At 38.8% G+C, this 14,446-nt stretch overlaps 1 protein-coding gene across 1 annotated transcript in view; it reads left to right on the top strand.

Moving 5' to 3' along the window:
• The window catches only part of LOC127423369 (coiled-coil domain-containing protein 6), a 33,442-nt gene continuing 18,996 nt past the window's right edge, over nucleotides 1–14,446 (top strand). The window contains exons 1-5 of the mRNA XM_051667618.1: nucleotides 1–265; nucleotides 5,112–5,261; nucleotides 9,888–10,016; nucleotides 10,111–10,214; nucleotides 11,483–11,643. Of these exons, the coding sequence (XP_051523578.1) occupies nucleotides 23–265; nucleotides 5,112–5,261; nucleotides 9,888–10,016; nucleotides 10,111–10,214; nucleotides 11,483–11,643 (787 nt within the window). The 5' untranslated portion in view covers nucleotides 1–22. The remainder of the gene's footprint in view (nucleotides 266–5,111; nucleotides 5,262–9,887; nucleotides 10,017–10,110; nucleotides 10,215–11,482; nucleotides 11,644–14,446) is intronic.

The raw sequence follows: 14,446 nt of genomic DNA on the forward strand, positions 1-14,446 counted from the left end.
CCTGGTTACACGCTGAAGCTCAATGATGGCGGATAGTGCGAGTGAGAGCGACACGGACGGAGCCACACATCAGTGCTCCTTATCCTCCTCCTCCTCCTCCTCCTCCATCCTCATCTCTCCCTTCCGTCTGGAGGAGTTGACGAACCGCCTGGCCTCCTTACAACAGGAGAACAAGGTCTTAAAGATCGAGCTCGAGACGTTTAAACTGAAGTGTAAAGCGCTACAGGAGGAGAATAGAGACTTGCGCAAAGCCAGTGTCACCATAGTGAGTCATTCATTAACTGTTTCACTATTAAATACTAAATTTGCAAATGTATATGGAAGTTAACACTGATAAAAATGAGATAGTGGTCATTTAGGTGCAGTTCACTATGTTATGGAACACAATTTGGCTGTTGTGATTCATTTAGCTTATTGAGTGCTAACGTGCTAATGATAATGTCTTTACTGTCCCCTATTTCCCGTTATGTCTGTTGTTTTGTTTTTCAGTTTAATTCACTATAGGTGCACGTATTAGTCCCCTTTCAGTAAATATGTTAAAGCTACTGTTGTGTTTTGAGTCTAGGAAACTGTCAGTTAAATGTTCCTAGTAACAGTTTATTTATGATAGTAAACTTTCTCTGGACATATCAGCCTCATTTTGAGGGAAAAAACTGTGATATTTCGTTTATATGAACCTCTTATTTAACTTCACTTGTAGCTGACAGAAGTTATATAAAGGATACGATTCATGAATCGATTCATCCAATTGAAATCCCATAATATAATACATAATATAGCCATGTAGCTGTGGTTTATTGCACATTAGTCATATGGCCTCTTAGCAGTGTTGGCCATAATATATAAGTCAGTTTAGATTTAATCATTATATGAAGTTTATTCATAAAATAATGCAGCCATACTTTTGGACATATGGTGCATGTGGAGTCTTTCCTCATCTTGCAGTTCCCATTCTCTCTGGCATACGGTCTGCAGATTCTCTGTTTAGAATCGCTTCATATTTAGAAATTATATACCTTCACTTCCTTATATGTCATGCATGTAGGTTTTAGAGTGTATTGTGAACTAGAGCCCGACTGATATGTGATTTTTGAGACCGATACCGATTTTAGAGGGGGGAAATTCACTGATTACCGATATGGTGGCCGATATAGTTCATTTTTGAGCTTGAATGAAAACAGACCTTTTCTGTCTGGCACTGATATGACTATAAAAAGGTACTCAGAAGGCTGCTTTCTTAAATATTTTTATCAAAGAATATTTGACATTATACATTGTCAACAAATTCTAGAAATGAACACTGAGAAAATAAAGAATAAATAAAAATACAATAAATAACTAAAACATCAGTACTGTATGTTTAGCATCAGTCAATTGCTGACCATTTCTATAAAGAATTCAAATAAAAATAAAATACATAGCTAAATAAACATCAGTAGTACTGTTTCGTGTCAGACAAATGCTGACTATTTTAATACTACCAGTCAATTAGGGGCAGGTTGTAAAACAAGAAGCACAGCTTCTCTGCATTTACACCTGCCAGGGAGCTCCTCTTTTCCTCATAAATGTTTCCTATCGTGCTAAGAATCCTCTCACTGGGGACAGAGGAGGGTGGAGGAGTCAGGAACCGCATGGCCAATAGACACAGCTTCAGATAGCGGCCACTGTTCTGCTTCCACCATTGCAGAGGGTCACCTGATGATAATAAAAATAAGATTACTTTTCTGGATATAAAACATTGATGTTTATTCTAGAAAAAAAGCTCAAAGTGTTTTTACAAACCTGTTTTCCAATCCAAAGCAGACCTCCAGGTGGCTGTGCCTGTTGGCTCCACAGCATTTCATCATATAGGCTGTCAAACAGACTCTGAGACTGCTCCTCCCCTGTGGTATTCTCTTCCCTGCTGGTGGCTGCAGTGCTGCTGCTTGCTTCGGTGCTGCTGCTTACTTTTTCTGCCTCTTCCTGGAGCCAGGTTTTGGCCATGCTTATTGTTGTGCCTGACAGAGGGCTCTGCTTGTAGCGAGGATCCAATATGCAGGCCAAAACCACTTCTCTTCTTTCCTCCATGGCTGCAAATCTCCTCTTCAGGCTCTCCAGCATTGTCTTTCTGAGGGTTTGGATTCCCCTTCTAGAGTGATCTATTCTATTGGAGTCAAAGTGTCAATGACTTTGCCCACTATGTCCCATTCATCACCAGTTGGGCATGTAAAATGCCCGTACTCCGCAGAGTAAAGTGTGAGCACTCGTTTCTGCTCCTGCATTCTTTTGAGCATGTTTAATGTCGAATTCCATCTTGTTGGGGTGGCCTGAAGGATGGCATGACCAGGGAGGCCAACTTCCTCCTGGATTGTTTTAAGTATCTGCTTGGCAGAGATAGAGTGACCAAAGTGAGTGGCACACGTCTTCAGCTTGGCAGTGACATCCAGAATAGCCCTCTGTGATGCAAGGCCATCCTGTATTACCAGTTGGAGCATGTGGGTGCTACAGCTGAGGCCTGGCATGTCCACTATCTTCATCACTTTTACCATGTTGGCACCGCTGTGACGTAGTACCAGCAGTACGCGGTTGCTGTCGATGGCCCACTCCTCCAGCATCTCTAAAAACAGGCTGCCTACATATTCACCAGTGTGGGATCCTGACATCGCCTTTACATAAAGGACGATTTGCACTCTTTTCCACTCTTTGTTGATAAAATGAGCGGTCAAGCTCATCAGCGCCTCGGTGGTCCCTGACCATCAGTCTGTTGTGAATGCAATGTCTCCATTTTCAACAGAGAAGCTGTTTGATTTTTTTACACCACTTTGCCATGCACTTCAAGCAGCTTCTCTGTACGGTAAAACTTCTCTGATTTTAAGGTGTACCTGGGCTCTGCAACAGCTATAAGCTTCTTAAAATCAACACATGAAACAATGGAGTATGGTTGTATATCTGTGACAATCATCTCCATCACCAACTTGTCCAGATTCTTAGCTCTTGGATCTGAAGGGCCCCTTTAGTTAAGTTGTCAAACATCTGTGGCAGTCTGTCCTGCACTGTTGCTGCTGGTGGTAGGGGTCTTCTTTGTGCCTCTCGCTGTTCCTCAACCTCTGTATAGAGATCTTTGTGGCTCACTTTCAGGTGAGACCACAAATTGGTGGTATTCTTTTAACTGGATGTGCTAGATCCCTGGCTTATCTTTGCTTTGAAGGTAATGCAGACAGCTACAGGTGAAATTGGTTTGTCTGGATAAATTATAACCAAGAGCAAACCTTTGATTTATCCTTCTTCATGCTTTCAGAGACTAGTGTGCAGACAGACAAGTTCTACACCAATCAGCCACAACATTAAAACCACCTGCCTAATATTGGTTAGGTCTCCCTCGTGCCACCAAAACAGCGCCAACCCGCATCTCAGAATAGCATTCTGAGATTATATTCTTCTCACCACAATTGCACAGAGCGGTTATGAGTTACCGTAGACTTTGTCAGTTCGAACCAGTCTGGCCATTCTCTGTTAACCTCTCTCATCAACAAAGCATTTCCATCCGCAGAACTGCCCCTCACTGGATATTTTTTTGTTTTTGGCACCATTCAGAGTAAATTCTAGAGACTGTTGCGTGTGAAAATCCCAGGAGATCAGCAGTTACAGAAATACTCAAACCAGCCCATCTGGCACCAACAATCATGCCACGGTCCAAATCACTGAGATCACATTTTTTCCCCATTCTGAAGGTTGATGTGAACATTAACTGAAGCTCCTGACCCATATCTGCATGATTTTATGCACTGCACTGCTGCCATACGATTGGCTGATTAGATAATCGCATGGATGATTGTTGGTGGCAGATGGGCTGGTTTGAGTATTTCTGTATCTGCTGATCTCCTGGGATTTTCACACGCAACAGTCTCTAGAATTTACTCTGAATGGTGCCAAAACCAAAAAAAAACATCCAGTGAGGGGCAGTTCTGCAGTTGGAAACGCCTTGTTGATGAGAGGTCAACAGAGAATGGCCAGACTGGTTCGAACTGACAAAGTCTATGGTAACTCAGATAACCGCTCTGTATAATTGTGGTGAGAAGAATAGCATCTCCGAATGCTATTCTGAGATAAGGGTTGGCGCTGTTTTGGCGGTACGAGGGGGACCTAGACAATATTAGGCAGGTGATTTTAATGTTGTAGCTGATCGGTGTATGGTACAATACAACATCAGCCTCAGGCCTCTCTTTAGGTTGTTGCATTTGAATCAAAAAACAAACTGTATGCTTCTATTTTGCCCCTCTGCATTAATTAGTCAGAGAGGCCACTTTCTTACATGCTTGTAATTAGTTGAGAAGTTGGTCATCTAAGGGCAACCCTGAATCTTTGTAATGGATGCACCTAGTCTGCGATTAGTTGTGTAAAGTGTGCACCAACACAAGTTATGGCAGAAAACATGAAACTGTGGCTATGTCTACATTAATCTGGATAAATGAGAAAACAACATTTTCTTTTTCGAAATGCTCTGGGTCCACACTGCCGTTTTCAAATGTTTTCCAAAAGTTACTCGTCCACACTGAAACATCTGATAATGCTTATCTTTCTGCACATGCAAGAAAAAAACAATATAAGAAGCATAGCCATTTCCACATTCGGTCTGAAACACAGTTGTCCTTGTGTTCCGCCGCCAGACAGCAATTCCGAGTAAACTTCCCATCGTCTTTGAAGGAATGCAGTGTTAAGGCTGTACAAAGTAAAATTTATCTTTAACAACGCTATAAAAGTGCACAACAACAGCACTACAAAATGGACCGCCGTTTTGATTGTTTGGGCTTGAATTGATCACATGACTTGGTCGCATGAAAACAAATACGTCATCATTTTTTAATATCACCGTTTTTGCAGTCCACACTACAATGCAAAGAAAACGTTTAAAAATGTATGTTTGGGAGAGCTTTTTCAAAAGCACAGTTTTCGTTGGATAAAAATAATGTCTAAGTGTGGATGGAAGGCCAAAAAGTAGCTAAATTATTGTGTTTTCAAACGAAAATGTATCAGTGTGGATGTGGCCTGTGAGTCTTTAAATGTGCGCAATGTGACAACATTCTGTCAAGTAGTGTGTGCTTGGCCTAACTTTTTTTTTTCTATCTTTTCAGCAAGCAAGGGCAGAACAAGAAGAGGAGTTCATCAGTAACACCCTGTTCAAGAAGATTCAGGCCCTGCAGAAAGAGAAAGTAACACTAGCAGTCCACTATGAGAAGGAAGAGGAATTCCTCACCAATGAACTCTCACGAAAACTTATGCAAGTAAGTACTTGGCCGTCTTTTTGTATGGGTCTTGGATTTGTTCTCTATTGTACTCTGGTACGGATGGCCACTGACATTTGTTGCTTTTCCATCATAAGGCGTACCGGATCTCGTTGCGTAACCGTGCAGTTCCGTATCGATCTGGGCTCGTTGACACAGTTCGGTTATATTTTTCCTCTGTGGTGGGATACACAGTGTTTTGTCCTGAGTACGGGTAGTTAAATGTGCTAACTGTTTGTAATCGTACCGTACCAAACCTTGCTCAAATGAAAATACGACTGGAAACTTTACTCACCGTTGCCACTTTTTGTTTACATTTCATTATTGCAATGTTCAAGAACACCCATTCCACAGCAAATGTGGGAGTGTTCTAAGGCTTTGAAGAAGATGGTTCCCACCTTTGTGTGCAGTGCTCAGTCACTGAGGGGGAGTGTAGGAAATGTTGTTCAGGGTCTGCTCTATCAACTGCCGTGACCATCCTCTCTGGGATCGTTAAAAAATAAACCCAGTGATCTGGCACACAACCAAATCCACTTGCCAGTTTTTGGATGCCACCTCATCGCTTGGCACATAACCCTCTCTGACCCCACCTACCCTGGACCAAGCTTCCTCAAAAAGCACGTTCCAGTTCCTCCATGCTCTTGAGCTTCATCCAACTTTAAGACAGTGATTCAAGCTTTTTTAGGGAACTGTTCTAGCTGTGCAGTTTTTAAGGAAGTTCTTCTGGCTTAGGGTGTCAGTGGTTTTCTGTATATTCTCAACTTCTTGAGGAACATAAGATGCAGTGGAAGAGAAGGGAGTATGTGATTTGAACAGTATCGCAGATGGAAAAATGTTGACTCATAGGTTGCTTTTTTGTTAGAAATGCTGTCGAAGTAAGCACTTAGATTCAACAAGTACTCTACAGTACTAGGTTTGGGAATCAAGAACTAGTTCTTATAGATAAAATTACTAGTGGTCAACCAATATGCGTTTTTTTTTAATGGCCGATGCCAACATCCAGAGAGCAGGGTGGCCGATAGGCCTTTATATTGCAGATATATCACACAATTTAATGTAGTAAGGGTTTTCCTGGGTCAAAAATGGTCTTCGGTAATGGCTGACGTAGGCCTGTCGTAATTATTAAATAACCGTCTGGTCGCGGTTATTTGATCTAACCTCGGTTATTTGAGACAACTGCGATTTTTGGGCATTCAAATTCCAATCACATTTTAATTCCCAAATAAGGGAATTTTTAAGTGAAGATGAACGGCGCATTTGTTTGTCTTTTAGTCATGTCACTGAGCCGCACCGCGGAGGTCAACAAGCTCCTGTCCTGAAGAGCGCGTGAAGCACTCTGATGCGCACACAGTCAGCAGAGGCTCACGCCAAACTCCCGTGGAAATATAAATGAACAAGTATAAACTTTGATTGATTGTGAACGCAAAGCGCTCCGGTTTCACTTTAAACGAACGTGAAATGGCAAATGTTCCTTGTTCATACACGCTGTGTTTTTGACACGCAGTGTCAAAGAGGAGGAAATGCACACTTACTCTATTTCTGTGGAGTGATAAAATTATGAAACGAAATCTCAAAGGTTTTGCTTCATGACAAATAAGGGCTCGTGGGTTTAATCAGAGCATTAAAATAATGTGTGAAAGTGAAGAAATTAGGAAAGAAATATTTTACTGTTGCATAATATAATATAAATATAATAAAATATATATATACAATTTATATTCATTTAAAAAATGATAAAATGAGTAAAAAAAAAAAAAAAAAAAAAAAGTTTAAATGTAAAATTGACCAAAACTAAAGTTGACCAAAAAGAGACATATTTTTTTTTTTTTTTTTTTTTAAGTATTTAGACATATTTTGAAATTTAAAACATTATTTTTCAAATGTAAAACATTATTTTTCATAAGTTTTTAAAGCCTTAAAAGGAGATCATAGTTTATTCCTATTTTATTTTTTGATTTATATATTTGAAGTTAAATATGTAAAAATGACTTCTTAAGGTGTATGAAGCACACATTCAGAAAATAAGTACACCTTAAAAAAAAAAAGACAATTTATATGACAATTAATTGTCACGGCCCTAAACAGACTATTAATAGTCATAATCGCAATTATTTGTTTGACAATTAATCATTAGCCAAATGTCATAATCGTGACAGCCCTAGACTGATGTAAACGGTCATCCACGTGCTCGAAGTTTATTACGTAATTGCATTTAATTCATATATAACATAACTACTTAATTGCATTTCATATTTACATCAGATATAAATAGTTATTTTCCACCATCTAAGTAAATGGAACCTTTTGAATACAGCGCAGATTTTTTTACTTTAAGGTGCAATGTGAAATCAAACAAAAATGTATTTAATAATCATCTTATATAATTATTTATTTTTAGAAAGACTAGCTACATTGACCTAACCATGGAGATGAGGAGCCCTCCATGTTCTTACCTATGCTTATGGCGTTGCACTGTAAATATAAGGGCAAGTACATAGAGGGGTTTAAAGTCTGGACCTCCAAGACTTATTGAAAAATTATGGACAAAGTTTTTCTTCTGTCTTTAATATGTTCTGTTTGAAGGATGTTTGAAATTAGGAAATAAACTGGCCTTGTTTGCCTTCAGATATTCCTAAAGATCAGGCTGCTTGGATTATTAGGAGGCTAATGAAAGGAAAACAAGGAAACAAACATTTTCACTAGCACAGTCCTAACTCAGTAAAGTGTTCTACTCATAAGGAAAGTCAGAATATTATAACTTGTTGAATTTATTTATAAAAATGTGTTTTGCTGAAAAATATTTAGCTTATAAAAAGTAGTAGCCTAAACACTTATAAACTAACTACAACTGCCACTGTTGTAATAAAAAAAAGTCTTAACAGATTAGCATATTTTATTTGAAACTGTAAAATTTGTCAAAATACCACAGTTAGCCTACTGTTACTGCTATAAAATCATGATATTTTTTTTAGTAAGGGTGTATTTGGAAAAACCTCGAGCAGAGCGGATCCCTTGCGCAAGTAAGCGAGTCACTCTACACTCGCACGAAAACCAGGTTTCAGTCGCGCTGCATAAATGCGCGTTTCAGATTAGAAGTGTATTTGTTTTTTTCTTTTGTTTTTTTTTTCATATAAAATCTTTTTGTTTAAACATTGGCCACTAACACTTACTTAGTTTTCTCATTTTAAACCATGACTTGAACTACACATAAAGAACCAATATTGGCATTATATTCATGCTGTTTAGCCAGAGGGGAACTGGCCCCCACAGTGAGCCTGGATTCCCCCAAGGTTATTTTTCTCCATTAACTCCATAAATATTTCTCCAAATGAATGAATATCATTAATTTTGTTTCGGCGGCCGCTCAAGCTAAATTTATTGCTGCCGAAACAAAACTGTCAATGCAGGAAAACCCTGAGTAAATAACGTATACATAAAATTGCTAAAATGTTTACTTTTATTTAGCACTATATTTATTCAGAATTAAAAAAATAAATAAAATGTAATTTAAAATATATATAAAAAAAAAAAATTTAAAAAAAAATTAAAGATGTTTTAAATGGTGGATAGCACTTTCTTCTGGTTTCAGTTTAGTCATGGAATTTTAGTCATTTGTTTGCACAAAGAAATTAATGTATTAGGAAGAAGGAAATAACAATAGTAGTCCAGCAACCATAGATGGCATGCGCATTAGCAATCAAATTTTACTTCTAGCGCACGTCAAGTGCTTTTACTTTGAAGTTGCTCTCTCGTGCTTGTGCGGATCCAATGTGCAGCAATCTCCTCACAGCTTTCAGTTAACACTGCCCGGATCGCCTGCATGGAGTGTCAAGGACTGACCATCATGCAACATTCTTGAGTCAGGGGAACACAGTTTTGATCCAGAGTGATAGAATGTGCACTTCAGAGAAAGATTTATGAGCGCTCCACATGAAGAAATGCTGAATTTGCTCAAGTTTTGTAAGGTTTGTGAATTAAATCTCTTTGAATGATAAAACTGCATACTCCAGTTCAAACAAAGGCTGGGCATAGAAATGCATTTCCTCTTTGACTTCAAACTTTTCAAACATGTTTTTTTAAGGTCTGGTCTGGTTTGTGTGCAGCTATGTTGTGTTCTGTTGTTACTATCGCTGTGGCGGAGCTTTTACTATTGTGTGGCTGTATATTCTGTTTTTCTTGTGCACTCTCATGAACGCACACAGGACCGCTATGGTTGGTGAAGACTTTTACAAAATAATCAATTAGATTTCAGTTTCTCCCCATACCTAATCGTATGCCTTCAGAACAAGGCATGAGTCACATTCAATAATTTATTAGACTTCTAAATTATACTTTTGCATCCTTTTTGAAGTGTGAAGTGGTGGTCACCATAAACTGCCACTGTATGACATCACTGAGCACAACTTTTTTTATTTTTTTATTTCTCCCTTTGTCATATGGGATTAGAACAACAAGGGTGAGCAAACAATGACTGAATTTTTATTTTGGGGTGAACTATCCCTTCAAGTGGAATCAAAACCAGAAAAGTTTAATTTCTTCCATAATACAAAATATGAAGCATGAGCAGCTTTGCTATGGCATAGGCCATTTCCAGGGGTTGTAAATATGTGGGTTTTTTTTTTTTAGTTACAACACGAGAAAGCCGAACTGGAGCAGCACTTGGAACAGGAGCAGGAGTTTCAAGTGAACAAACTGATGAAGAAGATCAAGAAGCTGGAGAATGACACAATCTCCAAACAGCTCACATTAGAACAGGTAATTTTTAAAAACAACAGTAACAACTCTTGTTCAATGAGTTCCATTCAACAGATTCAGATTTGCTTTTACTTAAACAATTGTGTTCTTTTAGCTCAGTCGTGAAAAGATCGACTTGGAAAACACTTTAGAGCAAGAACAAGAAGCTCTAGTGAATCGGCTATGGAAGCGCATGGACAAACTGGAGGCGGAAAAAAGGCCAGTGCTGTTCTGTTCTCAGTAGCTGCTTCGTTGGGTAACACAGAAATATAAACACTGCCTTGTAACCAAGAAAGTTTTTGGATCTGACCACTTTGAATATTTAAAGTGCCCTAAAACATCTACTGAAAACCTGCTAATGTCAGCGTTTAATAGATCTGTAATGTCTGTATATTCTCTTGCCAGACGTAAGGCCCTGATATACTTCTGGAGAAGATCTTCTTCGTTGAGGGGTAAAAAGAAGTTCTAAATAGTTGAGCAACTGTATATTATTTGCGAACATTTGGACACCCACCACACCGCTGTGGGAGGTGTATAGAGGAGCATTTAAATATTAGGATGCTACATGTAAAACCTTAAAAATGTGTTATCAATGACTTTATGCCTCATTCTATAAGTATAATTCACATGAGGTCAGTAAAAGAAGCTGTTTTAACCACTCGCTGATGTTTTGAACTGATATGCAGTAGAAAATGTTTAATTTGTATTGTTTAGACTCTAAATTCATGACGCTTCTGTGCTAATGCGGCCATAATATGCACCGATTACACTCTGTAATTTATGATGACACTAATACTACTGCAAATTTGGGTGTATAAAAGTTATTGTTCAGAATACAGACAAAAGATGGTGGCATAACTTTAAGCAGATGTGTGAATGGCTTTTGCTGCAAATGGCACATGAGTGAATTGGCACTCGAGTATTTGAGTAGATTTGATTACATTTGTAGACTAATTAAACAAAAAAAGTTGCATGATATGGCCTTCGCGCCTGTGTGTTTGTGTTAAATACTGACTGAAAAACAAATTATTAGGTGGAGCTTCAGGTCACACCTACCAATGACATGGACCAATGTCAGTAAGAAGGTGTTTAGCAGCCGGTTAGATGTTTTCCTAAAAGTTTCCCCAGGCGAGCTGCTTGAACCACGAAACGAACGCAAAAACACCTTCTTATTGGTCAGATTTAGTTTTAAATGATGTCAAGCCCGTTCGTTCTTCAATTTCGAATGAAGTATATTGGGGCCTTTAAACTAATAGTTCACCTAAAAATGTCCGTATGACTTTCTTCTGAGGAACACATATTTTTAGATGTTAGAAAGTCATAGGGGCTTGGAACATGATGACAATTTTGGTTTTTAGGTGAACTATCCCTTTAATTTAGTGGTTGCAGAAACTGAATGTTTATAATGACATGCATTTTTTCCCATTCATCTTTAAAAATGTTAATCCAAAGGATCTTTACGAATCTGTTTTGTTCCTCCCCAGCAGAATTCTACAGGAGAAGCTTGACCAGCCTGTCTCTGCCCCACCATCCCCCAGGGACATCTCCATGGAGATCGAATCACCTGAGAACATGATGCGACACATTAGATTCCTCAAGAGTGAGGTGGAGAAACTGAAGAAAAACCTGCGCACCGCAGAGCTACAGCGTGAGTGGCTGTGCTACACTAGATTAGTTCTTTGTTGAAAAATCAACATTGATCCCATGTTCTCAAAACACATTTCTGGTCTTATTGTGCTTGATTCATCAGCACATGTTATTCCAAAGGAAATAAATGTCTTTAGAATCTTTCATGAAAATGTAGTAACTTGATCTGTCTCTGAAACTACTTTCCTTTTCATTTTAAATCACTTCATCAATGTAGCCAATTGACAAATAGCTGTTTAGGCATTGTTTAAGGCTACAGTTGTAGGTATTTCTTACATTTTGTCAAATCTTGCTGTATTTTAATGCTGTTTAACATAAATGCAATAACTATTAAGACCGTAATGGGAAATAATGATAGATTTGAAAAAGAGTTACAATTGATATATGTAGAGATTCTCTTGAGGGTGAACTTGACCTCCCTCCACGTCTGTCAAAAGAGCTGCTTCAAAAGTGGGTGGTGTTGGTGTTTCAGGAGGGGAATAGTCATCCATAGTTAACTCCAAACTCTCATTCAGGTCTGACTTTATTTCAGTATTTCACAATCCAATCAATCCCCATTGGAAAAGTCAAGCCCCATTAGACATTCTTTTCTCATTGAATATTCTGTTTTGCACAAGAATGTGTCGTATTATGGAATAAAGAGGCTTGCGAATACCATTTAATAACTTGAAGATGCAGGTGTACTGTAAAACTATCTACCGCATACAAACCAGGAATCCCGTTTTCACTCATTGTAGCCAGTTGAATTTTTTTGTTTTTGTTTGATTGTTTCCATGGCAGTTAGAGGGCAGTATGTAAAGAAACAACAATGACTTCATCACTCAGATAAAATCCCAGGAAGACTCAATGCAGAGGCTTTAACATCTGAAAGGTTTTGTTGATTCAACACATTGATTGCTATAACAGCAGCACATAAAAGGACTTAACCTTAAGCATTAAAGAGATTACATTTCTTGCAGAAGGTTGTGTGTGTGTTTTCTGTCAACATTTTCCATACCAGCACATTTGGTTAGCGTTAGGGTAAGTGCAGTACAATTCGACTGTTTGCTTCATTTGCGCTTGCGGGGCATAGCGATTAATTGGAGCACCCCCCCTTAGATCCGGCCCTGGTATAACCTCTGTCTTAATGGCAGAGCTTGCTCCACTTGCCCCTATATTTTTGTGGGAGCAAGCGGGTATGGGAAGAAACTAGGGCTGCAACAACTAATCGATAATTATCGATAATGAAAATCATCGACAACGAATTTCATTATCGATTAGTTGGATATATTCAGCCAGCACATAGAAGCTCCGCCAGTGATGTCACTTTACAGCCCAGTGAAAATGTGTTGCATGATGAAACTCGTTTGAAAAATGGAGACAAATTGAAGTGGAAAAGATGTCCAGCGCACAAGAGCTCTTTGTAAACACTTCAAAGAAGATTATAGTAAGCATTTTCTATGTTTAATAATGTATAAAAGTTATGAATTCAAAATCAGGCACGTATTTCTGGGTATTTCGCAAAACTGTTTGTTTTTACCACATGCGAGCGTGTGCATCCGCATTAATCAAACCGATCGCAATGGAGATTGTGTGTCGTTTTTTTGAAGTGTTTTAGATCATTTCTCATCATGTAACTGAATGTAATACAATGAGCACCAGGATGAGACTTTTCAGCACGAGTGAATCTGCACTGCGTTTGCAGATGATTGTACTATGTTAAACTGTATACGCTGATCAGCCACAACATTAAAACCACCTGCCTAATATTGTGTAGGTCCCCCTCGTGCCACCAAAACAGCGCCAACCCACATCCAAAAACAAAAAATATCTGGTGAGGGGCAGTTCTGCGGACGGAAACACCTTGTTGATGAGAGAGTTCAACAGAGAATGGCCAGACAGGTTCGAACTGACAGAAAGGCTATGGTAACTCAGGTGGTTTTAATTTTGTGGCTGATTGGTGTATAACTGAATATAATTATTAATAATGCTAAGTGTCCTAATTTGATAGTGCCAAATGTAATGTCTGATTTCACCAGTAAATGTATACTATAGCAAATATTATTTTACTGGATACGCATGCACTACCCTTAAAAATTTATTTTTGAAAAGAATACTTTAGAAATAATAGTAATCAGTGACAATATTAATTTAAAATACTTGATGTAATCAGTGACAAACATATGTATCTAACATAATTATGTATTTTTCAGCTGGGCAGAATTATTAATATTTCTATTCTGGTGTAACCATTGGCCCCTGCTGGGCTGATTTTTGTTTTTGTCCCACTCCATCCCTGATGGATCATTTTACTCTTTAATAAACAGTACTTTAAGTTTTACAAGTTAAGGAAAGGAACTATTTTGCATATGTCCTGAAAGTAATAATAATACAAATCTAACATTACTATTCAGGCTTTGTTCAAAGTTTTGTGAGAGTATAGAATCGTTCAGTACAGTAAACCAAACCAAATCCTTACACCCTTTATCCTTTCTGTTTATTAAAAAATAACATTTTAGGGGCCTAGGTAGCTCAGCGAGTATTGCCGCTGACTACCACCCCTGGAGTCGCAAGTTCGAATCCAGGGCATGCCGAGTGTCTCCAGCCAGGTCTCCTAAGCAGCCAAATTGGCCAGGTTGCTAGGGAGGGTAGAGTCACATGGAGTAACCTCCTCGTGGTCGCGATTAGGGGTTCTTGCTCTCAGTGGGGCGCGTGGTAAGTTGTACGTGGATCGCGGAGAGTAGCGTGAGCCTCTGTGCTGTGAGTCTCCGCGGTGTCATGCACAGCGAGCCACGTGATAAGATGCGTGGATTGACAGTCTCAGA

This window comes from Myxocyprinus asiaticus, chromosome 32 (assembly GCF_019703515.2).
Source record: "Myxocyprinus asiaticus isolate MX2 ecotype Aquarium Trade chromosome 32, UBuf_Myxa_2, whole genome shotgun sequence".
In the NCBI taxonomy this organism is placed as follows: Eukaryota; Metazoa; Chordata; class Actinopteri; order Cypriniformes; family Catostomidae; genus Myxocyprinus; species Myxocyprinus asiaticus.